The 23,056-nt window shown below is 42.9% G+C and overlaps 1 protein-coding gene across 2 annotated transcripts in view; it reads right to left on the bottom strand.

The window, feature by feature from the left end:
* Nucleotides 1-1,774: 1,774 nt before the first annotated feature.
* Nucleotides 1,775-23,056, bottom strand: part of LOC134935500 (rod cGMP-specific 3',5'-cyclic phosphodiesterase subunit alpha-like) — an 81,350-nt gene continuing 60,068 nt past the window's right edge. For both annotated transcript variants that reach the window (XM_063930533.1, XM_063930534.1), the window contains exons 18-22: nucleotides 22,891-22,954; nucleotides 22,084-22,158; nucleotides 20,821-20,904; nucleotides 3,851-4,007; nucleotides 1,775-2,379 (exon numbers count right to left, since the gene is read on the bottom strand). In XM_063930533.1, coding sequence (XP_063786603.1) covers nucleotides 2,294-2,379; nucleotides 3,851-4,007; nucleotides 20,821-20,904; nucleotides 22,084-22,158; nucleotides 22,891-22,954 — 466 coding nt within the window. In that variant the 3' untranslated portion in view covers nucleotides 1,775-2,293. The remainder of the gene's footprint in view (nucleotides 2,380-3,850; nucleotides 4,008-20,820; nucleotides 20,905-22,083; nucleotides 22,159-22,890; nucleotides 22,955-23,056) is intronic.

Here is a 23,056-nt window from a genome sequence, read left to right as displayed (position 1 = left end):
TGCAGGGTAAATACTGGCTGCTTTATTTTTACACTGCAATTAGATTGCACCCCAACCAAATCTAACTCTCTCTGCACATGTTATATCTGCCTCCCCTGCAGTGCACATGGTTTTGCCCAATTGCTAACAAAAATCCTGCTGCAATCAACTTGGAATTACCACCACTGTCTGTACATGTATACATTTATTTGGGAAGCAATACCAACAAAATGCCATGCTGTGTTACTCCAGTGTACATACTCTATGTCGACTATTGTGACAAATACAAAGACATTAATTGCATACTGTAGATATCATACTGTTATCCTCCTGCATGTTGTATTCCATGCTGAAACAAACAACATGTCTGCAATCACAACAATATAGCGGGATTCCAACTGATATTTTTGCATAAGATTTAAGTATTACACTTAGTAAAACATAGTAAAACAGTAACACAATGGTCGGTATTCAATTCTTTTCACCTCCTTCCACAACCATTCTGCTTCTGCTGACAGGGGTGGTATAATATTTTCAGCTCGCTACCCCTGGAGTAGCAAGGGCACTCGACCCTTTACGCAGCTAAACCTGGTTACTATAAGTGCAATATGTGTGATAATGGGGAACACTTTAGAAAGGAGATTAGGCATGATATATAATTTGAATACCGCCCAATGTGTTTGCTTATACCATTCACCATCACAGTTTTGTCAGCATTGTGTAAAGCTAGTGCATCATTATAAATGGGGTCACCATTTGATTAGTATTACATGAACACAATGGTAGGTGGTAAAAACGGGTGGATATTGCAATGTTTGACCAATGGTCATTATCACGGTATCCAATTAGAGGCCGTTTTTATCGGGCGAAATTGGACCTGCAATCTTGCAATAACATATGGGATCAGGGATAAGTCCCGATCCGATGTTTTTTTGCGGCACCGGCGGCATCGTGAGAATATTATTCCAGCATCGCGGCTAATACAATAGCCCCCGGCAATCCTATTGCTAATAGGATACTGGATGGAGTATACAGTGTGTCCTGCATGTGCAGGAACATCAGCTACTCTCATTTGTTGTGAACATCATAAGCCATAAAAGACAATGCGTCTATTTACTAAGCCTTTGGATGAAGATAAAGTACCAGCCAATCAACTCCTAACTCCCATGTCACAGGCTGTGTTTCAAAAATAAAAGTTAGGAGCTGATTTGTTGGTACTTTATCTCCATTCACTTTATCTCCATCCAAGGCTAAATAAATAGACCCCAATATTCCCATTCAATAAAGAAAATTACATTTTTCAAATAAATGGCTGTAGTTACATAACTGTAGGGATCACTGAACCTATGATGAATGCAAGTGACCACATATAGCAGATCTGATAACATTTATACCACACATATTTTGTTACTCATTTCAACTGGTTGGCAAATTATTATTATTATTATTATTATTATTATTTATTTTTAAGTGACTATGTTGTTGATGTCTCTAGCAGTGAAAAGAGTGGAGCAGATTCTCCACTGGTCCACGCTTTTCACTGCTTGATACATCTCCCTCTAAGGGGGGTATTCAATTGGTGCCAGTTTTTCAGACAGTCGGAAAAACAGCACTTTTTGACAATTTTTAGGTTGAATATGCATTCGACCTATTCAATGAAAGTGACGTTTTTTTTGACTGCCAAAAAAACAGCACTGTCGGAAAACACATGTATCGGCGATCCACGTGTTTTTGTCGAAAATGCGGCTATTTGACAGTTTACCACTGATGCAGATTCGACTTGTTATGAAGTCGAATCTACATTGTCGGAATGCTGGCTGGAAACGGACGCTATTGAATACTGACGTGTCGGATCCTCTCCGTCGGAGAGGATCCGACTTCAATTGAATATACCCCTAAGGGAGAAATATATATTAAGACTTCTGAAGAATGAAGACGTTGGTTGCTATGGGCAACCTCTCCACTTGTACAGTTCTGCACTCTTTAGGATGCTTGATAGGACAGCTGACATTCTGTTGGTTGTTACTACAGTGAAAGAAAAGATTTCAGTGTATTTGTATCGTATATTGGTCTGATTGCAGCTCCATTTTCATTTGTTCCAGTCAGCAGGCAAAGTAAGTGTTTGAGACTTATGTAGGTTATGCTAACTATAAAACAAACGTTCACATAAATGGATGATAATTGTATATTTTTTTACACACATTTAAAAGTTATTTTGATGTAATTGTTCACAGTATACTATAATTACCTAACTTAGTATATTAGAACTGTATCCATAACCTGCCCAACAAAAGAAAAAAAAATATTTACAGACTCATAAGATAGAACAGCTTTTAGACTGTGGTGCCTGGTCAGCTACTGGAACGTTTCCGCCATTTTCCTTTCCCGTCACTGCTGCTGCTGAAAAGACAGAAAGGGATTGTCTGATTTTTGCACTGTGAGTTACACACCATGATTCACATGAACGGATGCTTTGGGTCCCGATTCCTATAAATACTACTGAAGTCATTTAGCTTGTTTTTAGGGCTTCCAGCAAAACTATTCAATAATGAGTGAAAATGAAGCTTGTCGGCTAGCAGCTGATGTAAATGGTACCTCAGAAGGATAGTACTTTAGATAAGCAGGGCCTAAGTTGTGTTTGACCTGTGGAGAAGGGCCAGCTAGTCCTTGTGAAACATGATTGTTAAAAATCGATAGAGCATGTTACAGAGAGGAAAGGCAATACAGCTATTGGGGTTGTGTAATACACAATTCAAAGGGAAATAATTAATCTTGGTTTAGAGTAGCAACCAAACATAGATACAGTCACAGGCACTGTTTTTTATGTGTATGTATATAGATTCAGCCACATCAAAGATCTATATACTGTAGCTGTGGTAGAGCCATGGCAGTCATCATCATCATCATCATCATCAACGTGAGGATTACTGCAGTATCTACCCTTTTTTAAAGGGGTCTATTTACTAAGTTTTTCAGAGAGCTAAAGTACCAGCCAATCAGCTCCTAACTGCTATGTTACAGACCGTGGGGCAGGTGTACAAAGCCTTGGAGATAGATAAGGTCTCTACGTTATTACTCCTCAAGGCTTAGTATATATGCTTCTCTATTTGAAAAATGACAGGAGCTGGTTAGTTAGGACTTTGGGGGATATTTAATAAACTTAATTATCTAAAAAAAAATCTGGAAATTGTGATATTTATGTTTTCTGGAGATGGAGATACGTTTGTCTCTTCTCCAGTGGCAGTTGTAGCGCAGCCCAAAATTCAAATAGGGGAGTCACACCAACTGCCAGTGAGTCCTGGCCGACAATGTTTGGAGTGGAAGTTGATGTGGCGGGTGGTCTTCAGTATGCCGACTGTCGGGATCCCGGGGCACAGTATACCGGCGCCGGAATCCCGACAGCCGACATACTGACACTTTTTCTCCCTCGTGGGGGTCCACGACCCCCCTGGAGGGAGAATAAAATGTGCCTGCAGTGTGGCGAGCGCAGCGAGCCCGCAAGGGGCTCATTTGCGCTCGCCATGCTGTTGGTATGCCAGCGGTCAGGCTCCCAGCGCCAGTATGCTGGTCGCCGGGAGCCCGGCCGCCAGCATACCATACTACACCCGATGTGGCTCTCCTATTTGAATTTTGAACTGTTTAGCAACTGCCACTGCCATTGGAGAGGAGTCAAACTTATCTCTATCTCCAGAAAACATAAATATCACAATTTTTTTTAGGGCACTAAAAACTGTGCCACCTTCAAAGCAGGAATGGACATCTGTGGCAATATCTCAGGATAATAGAGAGACTAACACACCTTATTGTACCGCTAAACTCTGCTCTTGGCCTGGAAGGAAGGATGTGAAGACATGTTTCCTTTTACCCCTACCTGGCTTTGCAGGCTGTATGCCTTCTCTCTTTTGCTTTTCTTCTTCCAAAGCTTTCATTTTTGCATCATACTCATCAGCCAGAGCTTTCCATTCCTTTTTGTTATTGAGAATATTATCGTACATTGGTTGTATTTCTGGATGAAATCGTGAAAATTCCTGTGTCAAAACAAGTTCCCAAAATTTACAGATTAGTAATGATTCCAGCCTGTGTTAATAGTGCTTTATACTAGACCTGTCCAACTAATGACAGAATAGGATTGTCTTCTATTAGTTAGGACTAAAGTAATAAGACACACAGCCTAACGTCCTGGCGGAAATAAGATATAGATCTGTTATAATAACCTTCAAATGTTCACTGAATAGAATACATCCTACTCTTACTAGACTGAAAATTCTCTGGAGCAAGTGAGGAATGTAGATTTTGGGTACTCCGTACCTACTCTTACCAATAGAGAAGTGCGGTTCAATTTTCCTATAATATGAACACAACCAAACTTAGTATTTTCTGGGTCTATTCGAGTTCCAGTTCAGAATCCCTTTGTGGTTCTGAGTTAAACCGAGTCATGGCTTGGTTCTGTTGTCAGTTCGGAACTCAAATTTAAAACCCAAACTCGGGTTTTGGATTACTTGTAAACAGATCAAAATGACATGATTTTAGCTGTTTTCTTGATTTTTATCGATGTTTATCAAATTTTTAAGTGATTTAAAGAAATCCAAAATCTGAAGCCGAACCAAAACACTTGAGGGTTGTTTTACCAAAACATGATAATGAATTAGAACCAAAACAAAAACACAGGGTTCCATACACATCTCTACTTATCAATGGCTAAGTTAGGGGGATATGGAGGCATCTAAAGAATTATATCAAAGAATTAGTTTGTACATTTTGAGCAAGACCTTCCAAAGTAATACAGTGTTTTTGGAATACTGCCTGAACAACTTGTTACATGAGAAAGGAAGGGGTTATTACAGCACGCTGAGAGTATGTTAGAGTGTTAAAATGTTTGTATTTTTAAAGAAATAGCCTGGTTTCCATTTGGCTTTGGTTTATAGAGATGTTTAAAACAGTCACCGTAGTGACAGTACAGGAAGCCAGTATGTGCCAAATGTAATAGCTTCTAGGTTTACGATAATGCTGATGTTATGGTGATTCAGTTACAATATTTAAAGTAGGGATAAGCGGGTTCGGATCTGAGAGATCCGAAGCCCCCATAACTTCATGATCCGCGCTGGGATCTGATTCCGACTTGGGACGTCCCACCAGACTCGGATACCAGATCGAGGCAAAACATCATCATCCCGCTGTCAGATTCTTGCAGGTTTTGGATTCCATATAAGGTGCCGCGTGTCGCCGCCATTTTCACTCCGGACTTGGAAAGTGAGGGAGACAGACCTCTGTCTGTCTGTGGGTGGTAGCATACAGGGGTATACGGTCATTAGATTGACAGTCATTAGGTCCACCACTATTGGTCGACATGTGATTGGTTGACATGACAAAAGGTCGACATATGTTTTTCACAATTTCTTTAATTTTTTCAACTTTTTCATACTTTACGATCCACATGGACTACAATTGGGACTGGTAACCTTTGCCGAGCGCAGCGGTAGCGGAGCGAGGCACCTTGCCCGAAGCATGGCGAGCGGACATGGTGCACTAAATGGGGTTCCCGGTCACTCTACGAAGAAAACGACACAAAAATATATATAAAAAAACTCATGGCTACCTTTTTTCATGTCAATCTAGCACATGTCGACCTATAGACCACGTCGACCTAGCAACTGTCGACCTACTGCATGTCAACCAATAGTGGTCGACCTAATGACTGTCGACCTAAGTGTGGTCGACCCAATGACCCATACCTGTATATGATACTTGCATAGGGTGCTGCTGTCCTGTGCTGTCCTGGGGTGGTGTCCTGTGCTGTTAGGGGTGCTGCTGTCCTGTGCTGTTCAGAGGTGCTGTTCTGGGATGTCCTGTGTTGTTTGGGGTGCTGTACAGTGGCACTGCTCTGTGTGCCATAAAAATAAAGGGGCACTTTTCGGTGTGCTGCAAAAACACAGGGGTGCTGTATAAATAAAGGAAGGCTGTGGCCCTGTCCTATATGCTGTAAAAATAAAGGGGTACTGTAAAAATAAAGGAACACTGTGGCCCTGTCCTCTATGCTGTAGAAATACAGGGGTGCTGTAAAAACAAAGGGGCACTGTTCTGTTTGCTGTAAAAATAAAGGGGCGCTGTCCTGTGAAATAGAGAACAAAAATTTGGAGGAAAAAATAGTGAAAGATCAGAAATCACTTCCTAGTACTATTGCTGAAGCTGCTGCCACCAGTCATGACATTGACGATGCAATTCCATCAACGTCATATGCTAAGGCCAATGCCCAATGTCATAGAGGGCATTTAAAATCCAAGAAGCAAAAATGTGAAACAAAAAAAAGAAAAATAAATTATCTGATGAGAAACGTAATATTGGCAATATGCCATTCATGACATGAAGTGGCAAGGAAAGGCTAAGGCCTTGGCCTATGTTCATGACTGGTGGTTCAGCTTCTCATAAAGACGGAAGCCTTCCTCCCTCTCAAAAAATTTACAAAATAAAGCTTGTTAAAGCACTGGAAACAACTGTGCGTTCAGAGATATCACAAATCCCCAAGGAGAGTCCAAGTGTGTCCGCAGTTGCGATGTCTAGGCCTGACCTTCACAACACTGTATGAGAAAAGGAGGCTCCTACCACCATTTGCACACCCTCTGCAAGTGCTGGGAGGAGCACCTCCAGTCCAGTTGCTGATATTGAGATTAAGGATGTCACTGTAGAAGTACACCAGGATGAGAAGGATATTGGTGTAGCTGGCGCTGAGGAGGAAGTTGACAATGAGAATTCTAATGGTGATGTGGTTTGTTTGAATAAGGCACCAGTGGAGACAGTTGTTGGCCTTGGGATGAAAAAGCCCATTGTCATGCCTGGGCAAAATACCAAAAAATCCACCTCTTCGGTGTGGAATTATTTCTCTGTGAGGATGAGTATGTAAACACTGAAGGGGGTGAGGAATCGGATGATGAGGATGAGGATGACATCTTGCCTCTGTAGAGCCAGTTTGTGCAAGGAGAGATTAATTGCTTCTTTTTTGGTAGGGGCCCAAACAAACCAATCATTTCAGCCACAGTCATGTGGCAGACCCTGTCGCTGAAATGATTGGTTTGTTAAAGTGTGCACGTCCTGTTTATACAACATAAGAGTGGGTGGGAGGGACTAAGGACAATTCCATCTTGCATCTCTTTGCTTTGTCTGCCACATCATTCCAAGGGTGCTGCCCTATATGGGGTGCTGCCCTTCTGCCCTATCAGACATGGGGTGCTGCTCCACTGCCATTTAAGTCCAGGGGTGCTGTTGCCTGTCTGCTGTGCTGTGTATCTCTCCAGGGGTGCTGCCTATGCTGTATAAGTCCAGGGGTGTTGCCTATCTGCTGTATAAGTCCAGAGGCTATGCTGTATAATTCCATGGGTGCTGCTGTTCTTGATCCTAGGTTTAAACTAAAGCCTAGAGCAGAATATGAAACAAGCTTCAACATCACAACCAGATTTGTGAAAACATATAGCCGCAAAGGTGAAAATGGAAATTCCAAGTTTGATAAAGTGTTTTCCAATAAAGTGGGGAGCGGCCACATTTGTGGCAAAAGTCAGTCAGATTCAGAAGAGACAGAATCATAATCCCAGTGAAACATGGCAATATCTCCTACTTCATTTTCTCTGGCAACTGCAGGAGAAAACTAGAGTTTCCAAACACACCTATGTCTATATGTCTGCCATATATTTCCAGGAGTGCCCTGTCTGAACCCGCTCATCTCTAGTAGATATATCTTCTAGTGTGCACTGTGTACCCAGCATTAGAGAGAGGTATTCCTCAATTATTTCATGTTAGGGACTCAAATGAATGGTTTCAATTAGTCAACCTTAATTTTGACTTATTAATGTTCCACATTTTGTAATTATTTACAAGATGCGCATTTGTTATACAGGGTTCTATTTCTTTATTTTGTAAATGTTTTCTCCTTAATAATTGTACAATGTAAGGGCTGTGTAGGGTTATCGCAAGAGCTCACTGTGTTAGTTTCAGTGATCTTGCATTGCATCAGCTTTCCATTGTACTGCAGTACTAGATGGGCCAGGAGCTCCTGTGAGGCACAAGCAGTTACTGAATAAGGCCCAGTATGGAGTCTCATGGTGGCTTACAGCCAGGAAGCTGTCTGGCTTGCCAGGCTGGGGCATGCTGGTGGCACAGAGGTTAGCATTGCTTCCTCCCACAGTTCTACTTGTAATATGAAATTAGTTTCGACAAGAGTGGTTAGCTCCAACAGGGCAGGGTTTGAATAACAAAAAATTTACTGCACAGTACTGCTTAGTACTGTACTGAACCCACTCAAACTCAACTTGCCCCATCCGTGGCTTCTGTGGGGGCTCATGAGGGGCTGCTTTTAAAAAATAAAATTTGAATAATATAAACAAGACACACTGGTATACTCACATGCGTGTAACTGGGACACACAGGTATGCTCACATGCGTGTAACTGGGAGCTGTGAAAAATTAAAATAAGGCATCTGCCACAAAATATGTAAATAAAAATGCAATTAAAAAATGGAAAAAAAGATACCCATGAGATTTTCACAAAATAAGTCTCCAGACTCCGTGGAGGGGAAAATATCCAATCTTGATCCTGTGGTATACACCAGTTTATTTGCATTAAATCCAAGATTATTGTAATCCCTGAAAAAGGAGAAGGGGGTACAAATTCGGAGGCTTTGGCCCCTAGTTATTCAGTTTGTCCAGTAATGTGGTAATTATACATTTGCTCGGTTAAAATCCTTTCTGTTTCACACCAGGATAGGAGTGGAGGTGAAAGCCTGTGTGTTGTTCCTGATTGCGTGTGCCTCTCTCATTTTTAATCACCTTCTTGACACTGTCCTCTTCCTCTTGCCTCTTCTCATAATGTAAACAGTAATCAAATATGGAGGTGGTATGTTTGTAGCTAGCTATGATTCAGAGAACTTGGCAAGCTTTTTCCAGGGGGACCACCTGTCGCTGAAATGATGGGTTTATTAAACTGTGCATGTCCTGTTTAAACAACATAAGGGTGGGTGGAGGGCCTGAGGACAATTCATCTGACACCTCTATTTTTTTCTTTGCATTATGTGCTCTTTGGGGCCTAGTTTTTAAAACTCTCTGCCACTGCAGTGCCACTCCTGGATGGGCCAGGTCATCCAGCAACCTCGGTGCCACCTTTTGGCCTAAAAACAATATTGTGAGGTGTGAGGTGTTCAGAATAGACTGGAAATTAGTGGAAATTAATGTTATTGAGATTTCTAATACTGTAGGAATGGGGGGGGGGGGGGAACTAATTCGGTGATTTTAGCTGTTTTTATGATTTTTCAAAAAAAATCCAGATCCAATACCAAAACCCGAAAGGGTGGTTTTGGCAAAACCAATCAAGATCCAAAACATGAACGGAGATCCAGATCCAAAACCAAAACACAAAACCCGAAAAGGGTCCGGTGCACATCTCTTATTTAAAGTGACAATTTTTTAAAGACAAAAAGTCATATTAGCTTTGCTTTTAAAATAATTGCTGTTTTTAATTATTGCAGCTAAATTCACAAAACACCTGCACTTTTGGCAAGCCAGAGGTGATTACATTTAACCAGAGTCATCCAGACTCTTTTGAAATAGAGCTGTAGTCTATAGGACTGGGCAAACTGTATTGGAACAGCTGCTTCAACGTATATAGAATGGCCTAGCTGCAAAATGGAGTTTGGGGTCTGAATTTCCTTATTTACTATAGAAGAGTGCAGAAAAGAAAAATCTGTTCCTAGTAAGTAATGGTTAGTACCTACTAACAGTGATCTAAGGAAGCGCCTGGTCCTACTCTTGGTAGGTACTAGCCAATGCATACTGGGAATATTCCATAAAACCTGCCATTTTGAAAAAGCTTTGACCCATGTAGCTATCACAAATTGACCTTTGTCCATTTCATTGAGAACCCAAAAATTGCTGGAAAAGGGTAATGCTGTCTAGGATAGAAAGATGACAGGACACACAGTGCATTGCAGCTTGCTGCACATGAGGCATCGAAGCTATAAACTGGTCAGGGCAACCATGCTGAGCCCTGTCCATCACCAAAAGTGCCTACAATGGGTATGTGAGTGTCGGAACTGGACCATGGGGCAATGAAGAAGGTGTCCCAGTCTGAATCTATTTTTAACCTTTTTTTACATCATGTGGACGGCCATGTTTACACATAATTTAAGTGTGTGAAATCAGGTTATTTTGGTTGTACGGTCAATAATACAAGCAGGACAGTAACAACAGGTGGACACTGCTTTCTCCTTTTTAATCTTTATTACACTTTTCATTTTCATAAACACATATTTGTATGTCTTTGTTAGTCTGATCTTAACCTCTAATTTTCACGGTCATATTTAACTCAACTGTGATTAAATATTAGTGATGAGCACCGGAAATTTTTCGGGTTTTGTGTTTTGGTTTTGGGTTCGGTTCCGCGGCCGTGTTTTGGGTTCGAACGCGTTTTTTTTTTTGTCGGATTCGGGTGTGTTTTGGATTCGGGTGTTTTTTTCAAAAAACCCTAAAAAACAGCTTAAATCATAGAATTTGGGGGTCATTTTGATCCCAAAGTATTATTAACCTCAATAACCATAATTTCCACTCATTTTCAGTCTATTCTGAACACCTCACACCTCACAATATTATTTTTAGTCCTAAAATTTGCACCGAGGTCACTGGATGGCTAAGCTAAGCGACCCAAGTGGCCGACACAAACACCTGGCCCATCTAGGAGTGGCACTGCAGTGTCACGCAGGATGGCCCTTCCAAAAAACACTCCCCAAACAGCACATGACGCAAAGAAAAAAAGAGGCGCAATGAGGTAGCTGTGTGAGTAAGCTAAGCGACCCTAGTGGCCGACACAAACACCTGGCCCATCTAGGAGTGGCACTGCAGTGTCACGCAGGATGGCCCTTCCAAAAAACACTCCCCAAACAGCACATGACGCAAAGAAAAAAAGAGGCGCAATGAGGTAGCTGTGTGAGTAAGCTAAGCGACCCTAGTGGCCGACACAAACACCTGGCCCATCTAGGAGTGGCACTGCAGTGTCACGCAGGATGGCCCTTCCAAAAAACACTCCCCAAACAGCACATGACGCAAAGAAAAAAAGAGGCGCAATGAGGTAGCTGTGTGAGTAAGCTAAGCGACCCTAGTGGCCGACACAAACACCTGGCCCATCTAGGAGTGGCACTGCAGTGTCACGCAGGATGGCCCTTCCAAAAAACACTCCCCAAACAGCACATGACGCAAAGAAAAAAAGAGGCGCAATGAGGTAGCTGTGTGAGTAAGCTAAGCGACCCTAGTGGCCGACACAAACACCTGGCCCATCTAGGAGTGGCACTGCAGTGTCACGCAGGATGGCCCTTCCAAAAAACACCCCCCAAACAGCACATGACGCAAAGAAAAATGAAAGAAAAAAGAGGTGCAAGATGGAATTGTCCTTGGGCCCTCCCACCCACCCTTATGTTGTATAAACAGGACATGCACACTTTAACCAACCCATCATTTCAGTGACAGGGTCTGCCACACGACTGTGACTGAAATGACGGGTTGGTTTGGACCCCCACCAAAAAAGAAGCAATTAATCTCTCCTTGCACAAACTGGCTCTACAGAGGCAAGATGTCCACCTCATCATCATCCTCCGATATATCACCGTGTACATCTCCCTCCTCACAGATTATCAATTCGTCCCCACTGGAATCCACCATCTCAGCTCCCTGTGTACTTTGTGGAGGCAATTGCTGCTGGTCAATGTCTCCACGGAGGAATTGATTATAATTCATTTTAATGAACATCATCTTCTCCACATTTTCTGGATGTAACCTCGTACGCCGATTGCTGACAAGGTGAGCGGCGGCACTAAACACTCTTTCGGAGTACACACTTGTGGGAGGGCAACTTAGGTAGAATAAAGCCAGTTTGTGCAATGGCCTCCAAATTGCCTCTTTTTCCTGCCAGTATAAGTACGGACTGTCTGACGTGCCTACTTGGATGCGGTCACTCATATAATCCTCCACCATTCTTTCAATGGGGAGAGAATCATGGCCCTCATTCCGAGTTGATCGGTCGCAAGGCGAATTTAGCAGAGTTACACACGCTAAGCCGCCGCCTACTGGGAGTGAATCTTAGCTTCTTAAAATTGCGACCGATGTATTCGCAATATTGCGATTACTAACTACTTAGCAGTTTCAGAGTAGCTCCAGACTTACTCTGCCTGTGCGATCATTTCAGTGCTTGTCGTTCCTGGTTGACGTCACAAACACACCCAGCGTTCGCCCAGGCACTCCCACCGTTTCCCCGGCCACTCCTGCGTTTTTCCCGGAAACGGTAGCGTTTTCAGCCACACGCCCCTGAAACGCCGTGTTTCCGCCCAGTAACACCCATTTCCTGTCAATCACATTACGATCGCCGGAGCGATGAAAAAGCCGTGAGTAAAATTACTTTCTTCATAGTAAAGTTACTTGGTGCAGTCGCAGTGCGAACATTGCGCATGCGTACTAAGCGGATTTTCACTGCGATGCGATGAAAAATACCGAGCGAACAACTCGGAATGAGGGCCTATATGCAGTGACAGTAGACGACATGTCCGTAATCGTTGTCAGGTCCTTCAGTCCGGACCAGATGTCAGCATCAGCAGTCGCTCCAGACTGCCCTGCATCACCGCCAGCGGGTGGGCTCGGAATTCTGAGCCTTTTCCTCGCACCCCCAGTTGCGGGAGAATGTGAAGGAGGAGATGTTGACAGGTCGCGTTCCGCTTGACTTGACAATTTTGTCACCAGCAGTTCTTTGAACCCCAGCAGACTTGTGTCTGCCGGAAAGAGAGATCCAAGGTAGGTTTTAAATCTAGGATCGAGCACGGTGGCCAAAATGTAGTGCTCTGATTTCAACAGATTGACCACCCGTGAATCCTTGTTAAGCGAATTAAGGGCTCCATCCACAAGTCCCACATGCCTAGCGGAATCGCTCTGTGTTAGCTCCTCCTTCAATGTCTCCAGCTTCTTCTGCAAAAGCCTGATGAGGGGAATGACCTGACTCAGGCTGGCAGTGTCTGAACTGACTTCACGTGTGGCAAGTTCAAAAGGTTGCAGAACCTTGCACAACGTTGAAATCATTCTCCACTGCGCTTGAGACAGGTGCATTCCACCTCCTATATCGTGCTCAGTTGTATAGGCTTGAATGGCCTTTTGCTGCTCCTCCAACCTCTGAAGCATATAGAGGGTTGAATTCCACCTCGTTACCACTTCTTGCTTCAGATGATGGCAGGGCAGGTTCAGGCGTTTTTGGTGGTGCTCCAGTCTTCTGTACGTGGTGCCTGTACGCCGAAAGTGTCCCGCAATTCTTCTGGCCACCGACAGCATCTCTTGCACGCCCCTCTCGTTTTTTAAATAATTCTGCACCACCAAATTCAAGGTATGTGCAAAACATGGGACGTGCTGGAATTTGCCCAGATTTAATGCACACACAATATTGCTGGCGTTGTCCGATGCCACAAATCCACAGGAGAGTACAATTGGGGTAAGCCATTCTGCGATGATCTTCCTCAGTTGCCGTAAGAGGTTTTTAGCTGTGTGCGTATTCTGGAAAGCGGTGATACAAAGCGTAGCCTGCCTAGGAAAGAGTTGGCGTTTGCGAGATGCTGCTACTGGTGCCGCCGCTGCTGTTCTTGCGGCGGGAGTCCATACATCTACCCAGTGGGCTGTCACAGTCATATAGTCCTGAGCCTGCCCTGCTCCACTTGTCCACATGTCCGTGGTTAAGTGGACATTGGGTACAACTGCATTTTTTAGGACACTGGTGAGTCTTTTTCTGAGGTCTGTGTACATTTTCGGTATCGCCTGCCTAGAGAAATGGAACCTAGATGGTATTTGGTACCGGGGACACAGTACCTCCAACAAGTCTCTAGTTGGCTCTGCAGTAATGATGGATACCGGAACCACGTTTCTCACCGCCCAGGATGCCAAGGCCTCAGTTATCCGCTTTGCAGCAGGATGACTGCTGTGATATTTCATCTTCCTCGCAAAGGACTGTTGGACAGTCAATTGCTTGGTGGAAGTAGTAAAAGTGGTCTTACGAGTACGACTTCCCCTCTGGGATGACCATCGACTCCCAGCAGCAACAACAGCAGCGCCAGCAGCAGTAGGCGTTACACGCAAGGATGCATCGGAGGAATCCCAGGCAGGAGAGGACTCGTCAGAATTGCCAGTGACATGGCCTGCAGGACTATTGGCATTCATGGGGAAGGAGGAAATTGACACTGAGGGAGTTGGTGGGGTGGTTTGCGTGAGCTTGGTTACAAGAGGAAGGGATTTACTGGTCAGTGGACTGCTTCCGCTGTCGCCCAAAGTTTTTGAACTTGTCACTGACTTATGATGAATGCGCTGCAGGTGACGTATAAGGGAGGATGTTCCGAGGTGGTTAACGTCCTTACCCCTACTTATTGCAGCTTGACAAAGGCAACACACGGCTTGACAAATGTTGTCCGCATTTCTGTTGAAATACTTCCACACCGAAGAGCTGATTTTTTTGGTATTTTCACCAGGCATGTCAATGGCCCTATTCCTCCCACGGACAACAGGTGTCTCCCCGGGTGCCTGACTTAAACAAACCACCTCACCATCAGAATCCTCCTGGTCAATTTCCTCCCCAGCGCCAGCAACACCCATATCCTCCTCATCCTGGTGTACTTCAACACTGACATTTTCAATCTGACTATCAGGAACTGGACTGCGGGTGCTCCTTCCAGCACTTGCAGGGGGCGTGCAAATGGTGGAAGGCGCATGCTCTTCACGTCCAGTGTTGGGAAGGTCAGGCATCGCAAACGACACAATTGGACTCTCCTTGTGGATTTGTGATTTCGAAGAACGCACAGTTCTTTGCTGTGCTTTTGCAAGCTTGAGTCTTTTCATTTTTCTAGCGAGAGGCTGAGTGCTTCCATCCTCATGTGAAGCTGAACCACTAGCCATGAACATAGGCCAGGGCCTCAGCCGTTCCTTGCCACTCCGTGTGGTAAATGGCATATTGGCAAGTTTACGCTTCTCCTCCGACAATTTTATTTTAGATTTTTGAGTCCTTTTTTTACTGATATTTGGTGTTTTGGATTTTACATGCTCTGTACTATGACATTGGGCATCGGCCTTGGCAGACGACGTTGCTGGCATTTCATCGTCTCAGCCATGACTAGTGGCAGCAGCTTCAGCACGAGGTGGAAGTCGATCTTGATCTTTCCCTATTTTTGGAACCTCAACATTTTTGTTCTCCATATTTTAATAGGCACAACTAAAGGTAAACAATGGAGATGGATGGATACTAGTATACTTATGGATGGACGAGCGACTGCCAACACAGAGGTAGCTACAGCCGTGGACTACCGTACTGCGCCTGCTGCTAATATAGACTGGATGATAATGATATAAAAAATATATATATATATATATCACTACTGCAGCCGGACAGGTATATATTATATAATGACGGACCTGCTGGACACTGTCAGCACTGCAGACTCCTAAAGTAAGCTACTAGTATCAAGAAGATAGAAAAAAAAACAAAACACCACAGGTAGGTGGTATACAATTATGGATGGACGAGCGACTGCCGACACAGAGGTAGCTACAGCCGTGGACTACCGTACTGCGTCTGCTGCTAATATAGACTGGATGATAATGATATAAAAAAAATATATATATATCACTACTGCAGCCGGACAGGTATATATTATATAATGACGGACCTGCTGGACACTGTCAGCTCAGCACTGCAGACTCCTAAAGTAAGCTACTAGTATCAAGAAGATAGAAGAAAAAAAAAACACCACGGGTAGGTGGTATACAATTATGGATGGACGAGCGACTGCCGACACAGAGGTAGCTACAGCCGTGGACTACCGTACTGCGTCTGCTGCTAATATAGACTGGATGATAATGAGATATAAAATATATATATATATATATCACTACTGCAGCTGGACAGGTATATATTATATAATGACGGACCTGCTGGACACTGTCAGCTCAGCACTGCAGACTCCTAAAGTAAGCTACTAGTAGTATCAAGAAGATAGAAAAAAAAAAAAAAACACCACAGGTAGGTGGTATACAATTATGGATGGACGAGCGACTGCCGACACAGAGGTAGCTACAGCCGTGGACTACCGTACTGCGTCTGCTGCTAATATAGACTGGATGATAATGATATAAAAAATATATATATATCACTACTGCAGCCGGACAGGTATATATTATATAATGACGGACCTGCTGGACACTGTCAGCTCAGCACTGCAGACTCCTAAAGTAAGCTACTAGTATCAAGAAGATAGAAAAAAAAAAAAAAAACACCACGGGTAGGTGGTATACAATTATGGATGGACGAGCGACTGCCGACACAGAGGTAGCTACAGCCGTGGACTACCGTACTGCGTCTGCTGCTAATATAGACTGGATGATAATGAGATATAAAATATATATATATCACTACTGCAGCCGGACAGGTATATATTATATAATGACGGACCTGCTGGACACTGTCAGCTCAGCACTGCTGACTCCTAAAGTAAGCTACTAGTATCAAGAAGATAGAAAAAAAAAAAACACCACGGGTAGGTGGTATACAATTATGGATGGACGAGCGACTGCCGACACAGAGGTAGCTACAGTCGTGGACTACCGTACTGCGTCTGCTGCTAATATAGACTGGATGATAATGATATAAAAAAAATATATATATCACTACTGCAGCCGGACAGGTATATATTATATAATGACGGACCTGCTGGACACTGTCAGCTCAGCACTGCAGACTCCTAAAGTAAGCTACTAGTATCAAGAAGATAGAAAAAAAAAAAAAACACCACGGGTAGGTGGTATACAATTATGGATGGACGAGCGACTGCCGACACAGAGGTAGCTACAGCCGTGGACTACCGTACTGCGTCTGCTGCAGTGCTAATATAGACTGGATGATAATGATATAAAAAATATATATATATCACTACTGCAGCCGGACAGGTATATATTATATAATGACGGACCTGCTGGACACTGTCAGCAGAATGCGTTTATAGAATAAAAACACCACACGACGAGTGTTTAACTTTTTCAGGCAGACAATCACAATATACTGGTGGTCAGTGGTCACTGGTCAGTCACACTGGCAGTGGCACTCTGGCAGCAAAAGTGTGCACTGTTAAAATATGTACTCCTGCTATAACTGCTCCCCAGTCTCCCCCACAATTAAGCTGTGTGAGCAGTGAGCACTCAGCACAGTCAGATATACAGTATTACATAGATGATGCAGCACACTGAGGCTGAGCACAGATATGGTATGTGACTGTGTCACACTGTGTATCGTTTTTTTTCAGGCAGAGAACGGATTAATTAAACTGGTGGTCACTGGTCACACTATCAGCAAGTAGTACTCCTAATATGCTCCCCAAAATTAGTAAATCAAGTGTCTCTACTACTCTCTAATATACTCTAAACGGAGAGGACGCCAGCCACGTCCTCTCCCTATCAATCTCAATGCACGTGTGAAAATGGCGGCGACGCGTGGCTCCTTATATAGAATCCGAGTCTCGCGATAGAATCCGAGCCTCGCGAGAATCCGACAGCGGGATGATGACGTTCGGGCGCGCTCGGGTTAACCGAGCAAGGCGGGAAGATCCGAGTCTGCCTCGGACCCGTGTAAAAAGCGTGAAGTTCGGGGGGGTTCGGTTTCCGAGAAACCGAACCCGCTCATCACTATTAAATATCACAAGATTTTATCCAAACAAGGATATTAAGTTACGTTTTCTAAATTTATTTTCATTTGTGCACCCATTATACAGTACTTTCTCTTCTTGCTTACTCGAGAACTCTTGAGACTTGATATAATTCTATGATATTAACTATATTTAATAAACGTTAAATTGTAATATGTAACACTCATTACAAATAATGAGCGTACCACACAAAAGACTCTTCCCTTTCTTTCTTTACCCCTTGGCAAAGAAATTCTACCAACATAAATACTGGTATGTGCATACCTTTGATGATTTATAATGTTGGTATAATACACTGTATATGAATAATTGCGACTATTCTGTCCTGTGTGGGATCAGAAATATTTTTCTTAAAACCTTGGATCCTAGCATTCATGTGGATGTTACTTTGACACAGTGCCGTAACTAGACATTTTAGCGCTGTGTGCAAGAAGCAGCATCGGTGCCCCCCAGCCCCCCCACCACCACGCACATTTAAAACAGGACCAAAAATATAGGGGAGTGGCTTCACAGGGAAGAGGCATGGCCACAAACTAATACCAATTCCTATTAAGCAGCACAGTAGTCTCCATTATTCAAATTACGCTGCACAGTAGTGACACTTACACACATTAAACCAGGTAGTGCCCCTTTTACACATTACGCTAGGTAGAGCCCCTGTCACACATTACGGCAGGAAGAGTCCCCTTTTACACATTACGACAGGCAGAGCCCCCTTTTACAAATTGTGGCAGGCAGAGCCCCCTTTTACACATTATGGCAGGCAGAGTCCCCTTTTTACACATTACAGCAGCAGAGTCCCCCTTTTTACACATTACGGCAGCAGAGTCCCCTTTTTACATGTCACGGCAGCAGACTCCCCTCTTTACATATTACGGCAGCACAGTCCCCTCTTTACACGTTAAGGCAGCATGGCCCCTTTTTACACATTACAGAAATAGAGTCCCCCTTTTTACACATTACAGTGACAAAGTCCCCATTTTTACACTTTACACCAACAGAGTCCCTCTCTACACATTACGGCAACAGAGTCCCCCTTTTTACACATTACAGCAGCAGAGTCCCCATTTTTATACATTATGGTAGCAGAGTCCCCTTTTTACACAATACGGCAACAGAGTCCCCCTTTTTACACATTACAGCAGCAGAGTCCCCATTTTTACACATTACAGCAACAGAGTCCCCTTTTTACACATTACGACAGTAAAGTCCTAATTTTTACACATTACAGCAGCAGAGTCCCCATTTTTACACATTAAGGCAGCAGAGGGGGGTTAGGGTTAGAGAGAGAATGAGAGTGTGTGTGTGTGTGTGTGTGTGTGTGTGTGTGTGTGTGTGTGTGTGTGAAGGTTTGTGTTATACCTACAGTATGCCCTGGTGCTTATATTAAAAAATGTATTAGCAGACCAACAGTAGATTCCCCCCGGCTACCTGTTTTGGCTGGAGAATGCGGTTATGGTGACTTGGCTTAGATTTGGCGAACTTGACGTCACAGCCTGCTCCCCGCCGGGAATCTGGTACCGCAATGTCTTAATCCCTGGCGGCTGCTGCAGGTCTCAGAGAGGAGGAGCCAGGGGCAGGGAGGAGAGGATCCCCCCCATCTCTTCTCATATTGAAAAAATTTCTTTATTCAAGCCCCAGATCGAGAGGCATACTTTAATGAGAAGATGGGGCGGTGGCAGTGGCAGGGCTTCCTTGCATCAGCAGCGGCCGGCAGGAGACGGAGTGTCAGTGACCAGTGGGTGTGCTGCCAAATGGTGCACCTTCAGTGCATTTGCGCTGTGGGCAAGGCACCATTGGCCCACAGCTAGTCACAGCCCTGCAATTTGACATGTACCACCTAACTAAGCATTGTTGCAGACCGAGCACACCCCTTCATGGCAACGGTATTCCCTGATGGCAGTGGCCTCTTTCAGTAGGATAATGCACCCAGAAACACTGCAACAATTGTTCAAGATGATTTGAGGAAAATTACAAAGCGTTCAAGGTGTTGACTTGACTCAACCTGATCGACTATCTGGGGGATGTTATGGAAAAACAAGTCAGAGCCATGGAGGCTCCACCGGGCAACTTACAGGACTTTAAGGATCTGCTGCTAACGTTTTGGTACCAGATACCACATGACACCCTCAGAGGTCTTGTAGAGTCCATGCCTCAACTGGTCAGAACTTTTTGTTGGCATGAAGGGAATCTACACAACAGGGCCATATTAACAGAGGATGAGGCCAGTATGCAGCCTCCTCCGTCAGGGTCCCATCCTCTGTAGCTGGCAGCACAATAGTCTGAGCATTAGTACTGTGCATGTGCAGATCTCTGGAGAAATGGTGTGACAGCCATTTTCCTGGAGATTTCCTTACTCAGCACGCGCAAAATGCAGGGAAAATGGCTGCTGCGCCATTTCCCAGGTGATTTGTGGAGAGTTGCTGTCACCGATGGGGATCTCTGGAGAGGTGATTATTGAAAAACTGTGTGCAGGGTGTGCAGTGTGTGCTCCCCTAGAGTCTGGGGGCCCGTGTACACAATGCACCCATTATAGATATGTCACTACTACACAATATTAGGTTTTAATGTTATGGCTGATTGTTGCAAGCCCAGTGCACAATAGTTAAATAAAACAGTAGGAAGTGATTTATCATATTATAAAACAAAAGGGCTAAGTGTAATAGCCTGCAAGCTGCCTGAGGTGCGGGACTTGTGCACTGTGCGACTCTGCATGGATTTTTAAAGTGGCAATCATTTACACGGCAAAACATACCTGGTTTTGCCATGTAAATGATTGCCACATTGAAAATAACGGCAGCCTTGCACAAAGTCTCACACCTCTGGCTTCTCACAGGCTATTACATTTAGCCCAAAGTCTTAATTTAAAATGTATTAGATCCTAATTAGCCATCATATTCATTGTCATATTAAGGTAGCTTTTAATCAAATAATAATATCTTATTACTGTAAATCTTATTTTTCAGCCCAGTTATCTTATGTAAATTGTTTCACAGTTTCACAACATTGTGATATGTTTTCTACACAACATGGCACCATATTTTGCTTTGCTTAATTCTTTTGTAATAATTAATTTCATAGTATAATATGGAACACATACCTTATATACAAATGTGCACACAAAATCAATGAAACCACACTGTAGCTTTGGCAGCTCTTCCGCTTTATTCCTGTCCATCATTGGCTACAAGAAATAACCAATATATAATATCATTCTTTTACTTAGACGGAATATACAGTGCTTGAACAATGTAATGGTCTATCAGTGGTACTCACTTTAAAACTATTGAACACTAAAACTTTCACACTTATTTCATTAAAAATATGTAGAGATTTTTGACTAACATTGTTTGGGAGTTATACTGAATATTATGGGAGTACTGAATACATAAATTACCCTAAGGTTGTAAGATATTATGGCTCTATAACAAAAAGAAGTGGGGACATTATATCCTGCTCAACCTGTAGTTTTGAAGTGTTCCTGATCATATATTCTTAGGAGAGGTATAAATTCTGAAAATCCAAATATTTTAAACAGAATATAATGAAACCAAGGCCATAACAGTGCTATAATCCACCTTGTGCTGGCCCATCCCACCAAACATGTGACATCATGACATTGCATTGAGGGGGAGGGGCCCCTGGGACCAAGAAGGATAGAAGTGCATCACTCCTGGCAACACCATAGGCTGCAAGGAGCATTCCCAGAGCATCTCTGCTGTAGTTTACTTTGCTGCAGGGTGCCATTCCAGTCACACTGCAAATCAAATGCAAGTGCCATGGGAGAGCAACTGTACCACCCATTAAGCCCTGGGAGAGCAACTGTACCACCCATTAAGCCCTGTGAACTGGAGTACAGCACTGCTTGCAAACACCTAGTTATGGCTCTGAATCATATAACTTGTAGTATTACATTTTTTATACAATTTACAGATTGGTTGTCGATAATTATTTTAGGTACTTTAAACAGAAGCGTGCTTATTGGACCATGTGGGATTATCAAATACAGTAATGCTTTTGTATCCCTTTAAAACTCATTTGAAAGCATAACAAGAGGAAGGTGAGACACAGTGAAACGTGCTCAATTGCTCTCTATATTTAGCATTTCCTCCCAATTATAGTACGGAATCTCTTCCTATTTGTATCTCTCTCCGGGACTGGAATTCTGGCAGTTGGCTAATAATGATATTGTGGTCTCTTACTCATGTTTTGTCCTCTGTTAATGTGCAAAATAGCATCAGCTTGCTCTCTGCATTAATACAATGTGTTCCAACAGTTGGCACTTAACAATGTAAGAATTAATTAATTATAAACATTATCTTATCAATGTCCTATCTCATAATTCTTCATACAATATACTTACAATAGGATTTTGTTGCAGAACAGTCCTTTCCAGGTCACCTTGTTCCCAGAACTCAGCTGCAACCAGTAACGCAACCTACAAAGTTAAAACTTAGGGCTAAGTAAGGTGTAATGTCTTCCTCAGTCAACACAAATAATAATTTGTAAATAAAACATACATAATGTATATTATTATTATTATTATTTTAATTATTATAATTATTTTTTTCTAATTCATGTGCCAGTTAAATAGAATTAGAGATTGGAATACAATGATTATGGGGATGTTTAAATAGATGGTATACATATTATTTTGTTTAGAAAATATATCACATATAGCTTTAACATTATTAAAACTTTTGTGTGAGTCTCCTAGCCTGAGTTGGTAATCTCTGTATTCATTTCAAATATTTAGCATTATTAAGGCTATATTGTGGTGATTCAGGCCTGGGCTAAACCAGTGTTTGGGTTGTGCATTTCACTACTACAAAAAATGTATTCTGCAATAGGATGTATGTGTTGGGGAAGGGAGGGGGACTTCCTATAGAAACACAGAGTATACTGTAAGTCTTTTCATTAAAATAATAAACTGCCTAGTAAAATTCACAAATGTATCTAATAATACTGGCCTTATGTTATTTACATTATATCTAATTGCTGAGTACAAGCTTTTATGCTGAGAAAAAGGAACTTTGTGTATATAACAAAAGTTATATACTTTACACAGACCGACTAAATGTGCACAAAGATATATATATATATATATATATAGAGAGAGAGAGAGAGAGAGAGTGCGAGAGAGAGTGCGAGAGAGAGCGTTATTTAATACCTTGCTTTGGATCTCCCAGGGTTTTGCAATGGCTGAAAGATCACAAGCTGTCATCATCATTGCCCTACAATACACATAAAGCGATTAGCTACATTGTCCTTGCACATACTATAATATGTAATGCATGAGTGTACTGTATATTGATCAGAACTGGACTTCAAATATA

This window comes from Pseudophryne corroboree, chromosome 6, assembly GCF_028390025.1.
Source record: "Pseudophryne corroboree isolate aPseCor3 chromosome 6, aPseCor3.hap2, whole genome shotgun sequence".
In the NCBI taxonomy this organism is placed as follows: domain Eukaryota; kingdom Metazoa; phylum Chordata; class Amphibia; order Anura; family Myobatrachidae; genus Pseudophryne; species Pseudophryne corroboree.
This window is presented reverse-complemented; position numbering and strand designations above follow the sequence as displayed.